Source organism: Suncus etruscus, chromosome 6, assembly GCF_024139225.1.
Source record: "Suncus etruscus isolate mSunEtr1 chromosome 6, mSunEtr1.pri.cur, whole genome shotgun sequence".
In the NCBI taxonomy this organism is placed as follows: Eukaryota; Metazoa; Chordata; class Mammalia; order Eulipotyphla; family Soricidae; genus Suncus; species Suncus etruscus.
In genome coordinates, this window is record NC_064853.1 from 104,337,856 (window position 1) to 104,345,382 (window position 7,527).

At 43.0% G+C, this 7,527-nt stretch overlaps 1 protein-coding gene across 1 annotated transcript; it reads right to left on the bottom strand.

Annotated features, from left to right (window-relative positions):
- Nucleotides 1-508: 508 nt before the first annotated feature.
- WDR53 (WD repeat domain 53) lies at nt 509-5,854 on the bottom strand. Its single transcript, XM_049775989.1, has 2 exons — nt 4,917-5,854; nt 509-1,138 (listed from the first exon to the last, which is right to left on the bottom strand). The coding sequence occupies exons 1-2, from the start codon at nt 5,394-5,396 to the stop codon at nt 545-547; spliced, it is 1,074 nt and encodes a 357-aa protein (XP_049631946.1). The 5' UTR covers nt 5,397-5,854; the 3' UTR covers nt 509-544.
- Nucleotides 5,855-7,527: the final 1,673 nt, after the last annotated feature.

Sequence of the window (7,527 nt, forward strand, 5' to 3'; positions counted from 1 at the left end):
ACAAGATCATTAATAGAAAAGCGTTGGAGGGCCCGGAGAGATAGCACAGCGGCGTTTGCCTTTCAAGCAGCCGATCCAGGACCAAAGGTGGTTGGTTCGAATCCCGGTGTCCCATATGGTCCCCTGTGCCTGCCAGGAGCTATTTCTGAGCAGACAGCCAGCAGTAACCCCTGAGCATTGCCGGGTGCGGCCCAAAAACAAAACAATAACAACAACAACAAAAAAAAAACCAAAAGAAAAGCGTTGGAAAAAACTGCACTTTGGAGTGTCTCCCCAAATATTATTTGGAGGTCTCCCCCAAATAAAATAAAAACAAAAACAAAAACTATACTTTCTTTTGGGCTATACCTAGTAGTGCTCAGGGCTTACTTTTGGCTCTGTACTCAGGAACAACTACAACTAGAACTAGCTGCTGGGGATAGAATCCAGGACAGCCACATGACAAGCAAGTGTCTTACACACTCACTGTTTATCTCTGCTCCCAAGAATAAGAATATTAAATAAAAAATTTTTGCTCCAATCTTAAAAATGCCATTTATTGGATTTAAAGTTCATTTAAGGGATATACAGATATACAACTAGTTTGATCAGCTACTAATATATTTTGACATCCCTTTATTTTTGCTCCCAGCAGCCAGTTCACTTTTTCTCCATGGTCAATTCTTAGCTTGGGGAAAAGTTTGCCTGGCTCTTCAACTGCTGCTGAAGCATCATTGTTTCCACTCTGCCCACTATAAATTGCTCTTTTCATTCTCTTCTTGTGGGTATGTTTTGTAGGACTCTTCTGTTTTTTTTCAATGCCATGGCTTACATCCCATAACATTATCTTTCCATCATTCCCTCCAGTAAGTAGCAAGTAGGATTCGGGCAGAAAGGAGACCTGGGAGACCCCCAAAGAATGGGCCTTAAATCCCATTTCCCGTTCACATTTGATTCCCAGCACCCTAAAAACCCGAACTTTACCATCTTCTGCCCCACAACTGAACACACTGCCACATGATGCCACAGATACGGAGTGGGCGAGAGCAGGGTTTAGGAGCTGACCAGGTGATTGTAAGCTCTCCAGTTCTTCTGCTTCATCCTCCTGTAAATTTGTAATCCAGAGTGGCCGGGCTTTCTGAAGATTCCACAGCATAACCTTTAAATATGAAGAAGTTTCACTGTTAGCGAGAGTTCTAGCTCAATCATCATTCCACTTCAAAACAGTCTGAAAATATTTAGTATGATATAATCATTATTAGTGGTATTTAATTTTATTTTGGTTTTCGGGTCACACCAGGCTGTGCTCAGGGCTTACTCTTGGCTCTGCACTCAGGGATCACTCCCGGTAGGCTTGGTAGACCATACGTGGTGCTGAGCAAACAAATTACCCTTTTCACTTTCTCTCAGGCACTTTTTCACATATTTAATCCTTATTCCATTACTTGAAATGCTCTACTAGCTTGTCAGTTTCTTGAAATTTAATCACTTTTTTTTAATTTTGTTTTTTTGGTTTTTTTTTTGGGCCACACCCATTTGATGCTCAGGGGTTACTTCTGGCTAAGCGCTCAGAAATTGCCCCTGGCTTGGGGGGACAATATGGGACGCTGGGGGATCGAACCGCAGTCCTTCCTTGGCTAGCGCTTGCAATGCAGACACCTTACCTCTAGCGCCACCTCTCCGGCCCCAAGATTTAATCACTTTTGTTAATGCCTAATACAATGCCTGAGAAGGAGCAGAATTTACTTTTTTTTTTTTCCACACAGGAGACTAATTTTCAAGGAAAAAACCCCAAAATTTTACTACCCTAATTCTGTTTGGTAGTGTTTTAAAACTACCTTTCAAATGCAAGGAAAAAAAATATTTGAAGTGAGATGGGTTTGTAAGATTTTTTTTTTGGTTTTTGGGTCACACCCAGCAGCGCTCAGGGATTACTCCTGGCTTTACGCTCAGAAATCCCTTGTGGCAGGCTCAGGGGACCATATGGGATGCCAGCATTCCAACCACTGTCCCGCACGCAAGGCAAAAGCCCTACCTCCACGCTATCTCTCCAGCCCCAGTTTTTAAGAATTTAATGTTTATGCTACAGAAATGTGATAGTTTGAAATTTCCAAAGGAATTTACAAGAATAAAATGTATTGGGGTTGAAGTGACAGTACAGTAAGTACAGCAATATTTGCATTGAATGTAACTGACCCAGGTTTGATCTTTGGCATCTAATGGGGTCCCCCCAGCTCCTTTAGGGGCTCTGTACTCAGAAATTACTACTGGTAGTATAAATTAGAAGTCAATTCCCAAACTTTCCCTTTCACCAATACTACCTATACTCTTCTCTAGCAGCTGCCTATGACTAAAGCTTCTTGCCTAGACCTGAAGTCAAAATGCTAAGTTCTGGGATCCCATTTAAAAAATCTAATCTACGGCTGGAGAGCTAGCATGAAGGTAAGGCGTCTGCTTCTCATGCGGAAGGCATTGGTTCGAATCCCGATACCCCATATGCCCCCCCCCCCCAGCCTGCCAGGAGTGATTTCTGAGCATAGAGTCAGGAGTAACCCCTGAGCGCTGCCGGGTGTGACCCAAAAACAAAAACAAAAAACAAAAAAAAGAAAGAAAAAAAAGAAAAACAAAACCTAATCTGTTGTGTATGTAAACATTTTATGGGATTATTATGTTACTGACCCTACCCTGATAGGTGATTGTGCCCTACCCTCTCGTGACCTGGCATTCTGCCCCCACCCCAGGGTGGTACCTGATTCTGCTTCCACCATTGGGTGGTATCTGATCCCACCATTGGGTGGTACCTGATTCTGATTCTGGGGGATAAAAACAAAAGTCTGTGGAAGGCGGGGGGGGGGGGGGCTTTTTTGCTGGAACTGAGGCTGAGTCTTTGGACTTCAGTCTTGTCCACCGATTAAAGCTAATATTTCCACAAGCCTGACTGTCTGCGAGCTGTTTATCCTCTGCTTCACCTCAGAACTGCCGGCTGAACAGGGTGGCAGACGTGTGCTCCAAGCTGGAGGGGAAAGACCTCATCCTCCATCCCTCCATCAGTCAACCTCTTCTGGGGCTGACTTGCAACACTAATCTAAAGAATACAAGTCATCTTAGTTTCTGTGCCACTCCTGGCAGTGCTTAGGGGCATTTCCTGGTATGGTGCTCCAGGGTTCAAAGCTAGGGCTCCAACTTGTAAAAGCATGCACTCCAGTCCAGTGAGTCAACTCCCTGGCCTAGAGATCATTTCTGTTTGTCTATTGTCACATCTAATGTTAACAGACCAATGACTGAAAACTGGTATTGCTGCAGGATGAAAGGATGACTAATGAAAAAAGCACCATATGCAGTCTATGTTAAGCACATCCACCTGGTTGTAAAGGTGTTTCTATAAAGCCAGGTTGGCACAAGACTATCCCTGAGACAAAACAGCTAGACCAACAAAGATCAAGATGAGGAGCTAAGAACTCTGGGGCTTGGGGACCATGTGGTACTGGGCCTCCTTCATGCAAAACATGTGCTCAGCACATTATTTTTCTGGCCTGTTTCTAAATTATGCAGGGCATGAAAGGTAGATGGATGTATGGTAAAGACTACTGGCCAAGAAAGTGCAAAGATAAAACTTTTCATATTACTAAGATAATCACAGAAGTGTTAGAAGTAATATATAGTTCTCTCTCATATATACACAAAATGTAGATTAAATGCCCAAGACAGTGCTGAGCTTCAGATATGAATTTTTGAGATATGAATTCAAATTCAGAAACAATATGAATCTCAGTTCTCTTCCATCTAAAAAAGTAACTGTTAGCATGCAATTAGAATGAACATGAATCTGTGAAAGTGCTAGCAAATACTAAGTGCTTACTAAAGAGAAGACATGAATTATTCTGGCTGCAGTGATAGATTTACTCTGAAGAAACAGCATGAAAACTCAAGCCATTTGAAAGTCTTCTTGATTACACCAAAAGTTCCCTTTCACTTCTATTTGAATCAGCATATTTTTTGTGTCTCCTCATGAAAAGAACTAAACAAAAAAATGAAGTTTCTAGATAGATTCTACTAACCTAATGGCATTATTCTGCTTTTGGGCCTCTTGCTTGACCTTTCTTTTTTTTGGGGGGGAGGGGCCCCACAAGGGCAACACTCAACGGTTACTTCTGGCAGGTTGGGGGGACCAGATGGGATGCCAGGGATTGAAAGCGGGTCAGCTGTGTTCATGGCACTCTACCCTCTGTGAAATCGCTCTGAACCCATGCTTGACCTTTCTAAAAAAAACGAAGCAGTGAGCTATCACTGTAGTTCAGAGGTAGAATATATGATTCATATGCGTGAGGTCTTTTGATTAATCTGAAGCACCAAAACACAAACACTCACTCCTGCCAAAACTCAGCAAGCACTACTAACACCCTGATTCTAGTAACCAGTATGCATTATTTCAAAGTTAAGCATCTCAAAAAAAAAAAAATTAAGTGAAAAGGTTGGAGGCTGGGAAGTTAGCTGACAGAGCTGACACCCATGTTTTGTAAACCCAGATTTGCTCCCTAGCATTGGTATGGCACCACATGGTGCTCAGAGCTGCTGGGAGTAGCCCCTAACAAATGAGCTGGGTGTTGCCCCACGCCCTTAAAAACAGTCTGCAGAGAGTGAATGATGAACTTGGGCATGCCCCTTTGATTAAACAGAACTTTAGACCCAATTATCTGAATTTCCAGGTTTTAGGAATGCCTACAAGCACAGAGAAAAGACTAAAGAATTTGTGTGTGTGGGGAATCTATGCTTTGTCAGATTAGCAATCAATGTGCAGTATAAATAAAGCTTACAGTTCATGTTAGGATGACATGTTAGAAAACAGAATATGCAAAGTTATATTTAGCTCAGTCAATAATTTGATTCTGTTAGCAAAGCCATTTAGAAATTACCCAACTACTCTTGTAAAGCATCACCTGCATATCCAGACCACATGAAACCAGGCTCTGAGGCCTCTGGGGTCGAAAAGCGACAGAAGAACAGATATTGGAGTGTCTCTTCAGGGATCTGCTAACTTTCTTATTTTCCAAGTTGAGAATTTTGATTGCTCCCGAGTCATCAGCAGAAGCCAGTAAGTTTTCAGTTTCGTTCAAGGAAAGACAATTGATTTCTTCATCATTTACATGAAAGTGGTCTAGAGAATCTTTGAGGGACCTGACATCCAGTATGCTAATGGATTCTCCATGGGAGGCATAAAGTTTTGTGGAACAGGAGGTTGAAAACACGACACTGGTGACATCATTGTCCCCTTGGAAGTGTGTGTACCCCACTGATGTTCCATCTTCACTCCAGAAGTGGAGATCGCCACCTTCAGCTCCAGAAGCTACCAGCCCTTCTTGGCTTGCAGCTAAGCAGAGAATAGGACTCGAAGGTCCACCTGTCCATTTGACTGCCATGATGATTGAGAAGGTTCTGTGGAGAGGGAAATATCATCTCTTGTTTTACATAGAAGACAAATACATCTCAGTACTTTAGAAGACACGGGATGGGTGTGTATGCAGGGACAGTTTTGTGGAAAGGTGCCTACCTTACAGACATAAGGTCTTGAATTTGATACCTAGCACCACCTCACATGCCGAGTGTGATCCTGACACCACTGACATGTGAGATCCTTGGTGCTACAATAAAGTGTGATCTCCATTACATTGCAACCAAGTGTGTGGTACACTCCAACTAAAGCATGTTAACCCAATCAAAGAAAAGAAAAAAGCACAAAGGGAAGGGCATTTGCCTTGCACGCTACCAACCGAGGATGGACCCGGATTCAATCCAGGGATTGAACAGAATCAGGAGTAATCCCTGAGCACAGCTTGGGTGTAGCCCCAAAATAAAAAAAACAAACAAGGCATATTAACCTAGCATGCAAGTCAGTGGGCAGGATGCTTGCCCTGTAGGCAGCTAATCTGGATTCAATCTCCAACACTATATGGTTCCCCAAGCCCTGCCAGGAATAATCCTAAACAGAACGCCAGAGTAAGCTTGAGCACTACTGGATGTGGCCTCTAAACAAAAAAACAAACCAACAAAGAATGAGGCACCATTTCTAGCATTTTTCTTCATCATACATCTATCCACAGGAAATCTGGATAAATGTTGATTGGCAGCCAAAGGCATTAATAGGTTTCTTCTTGATGTAATTCTTTTTTTTTTTTTTTTTTGGTTTTTGGGCCACACCCGGTAACGCTCAGGGGTTACTCCTGGCTATGCGCTCAGAAGTCGCTCCTGGCTTGGGGGACCATATGGGACGCCGGGGGATCGAACCGCGGTCCGTCTCCTAGGCTAGCGCAGGTAAGGCAGGCACCTTACCTCCAGCGCCACCGCCCGGCCCCCTTGATGTAATTCTTTACTGGAAGTGATTAACTTCATTAAGAGTGCTGGAATACATGTATGAGTTCAGGATTTGGTCCAACCTTACATGCCTCAAATTAAGAATGGTTAAAAAAAATTACAATGTTACCCAACATTTGTTGGCATTGTTGTGAACAAGAGCAATATTCTTGCCAGTAGGACCTACAGAGATAGAGTAAGTTGGTCGAGTAAACTGCTTGTCTTGCATACAGCTGACCAGGTTCAATCCTTTGGTTCCTTGTATGGTCCCGAACCCTGCCAGGAGTGATCCCTGAGTACAGAGTCATGAAGAAGCCTTGATTATTGCCAGGATGTGGCAAACACAAGAAAAAATTTTTTGTTTTGTTTTCTTTTTGGGCCACACTTGGTAATGCTTGGCTGGTTTCTATAAAGCTAAAATTTGATTTGTTTTTGCCACATCTGGGGGCACTCAGGACTTATCCCTGGTGTGCCTAGGAGACCATATGCAGTGCTGGGAATCAAATCCAGGTAGGTAGTGTGCAACACAAGTACTTAACCCACTGCAACTATCACTCTAGCACCAAGAAAATCACCATCAAAAAAGGTTAAAACAAACCTTTGCTGTGATAGAAGGGAGTGTAAAAAGGTCAGGATATGTTTGTCAAAACAATCTTTCAGAAATGCATTGTCAAGCCGTTTCTAAGACTGTGACTAGAAAGCCTACAAGGAATAGGGAAGAATTACCCCAAAGACATTATTAAGTCAGCCAGCATTTCTCATTCATAGAACCTTTATTTTATTTAGGTTAAGTACAGGGCTATTTCCTATGATGCATCACTTTAATTAGATAAGTCTTTCAACAGCTAATGAAATCAGGGTGTAGGCAGGGGAAGATAGGGAATTTTGAGCATTTTTAGGAAGGGTGGAGTGTAGTTGGTATATAGAGGGCATAGGAAGGGTACTGAACATGAGCGTGATGGCATGGTTAAAGACAATTCATGGGCTAGAGAGACAGTACAGTGGGTAGGATGTTTGCCTTGCAATGAAGTGACGTAGGTTTGATCCCTGTCATCCCTTATGCACCTCCAACCCTGCCAGGAGTGATTCTGAGTTGCAGAGCCAGGAATTACGCATGTGCATGTGCGTACACACACACACACACACACACACACACACACACACACCACCACCACCACCACCACCACCACCACCACCACC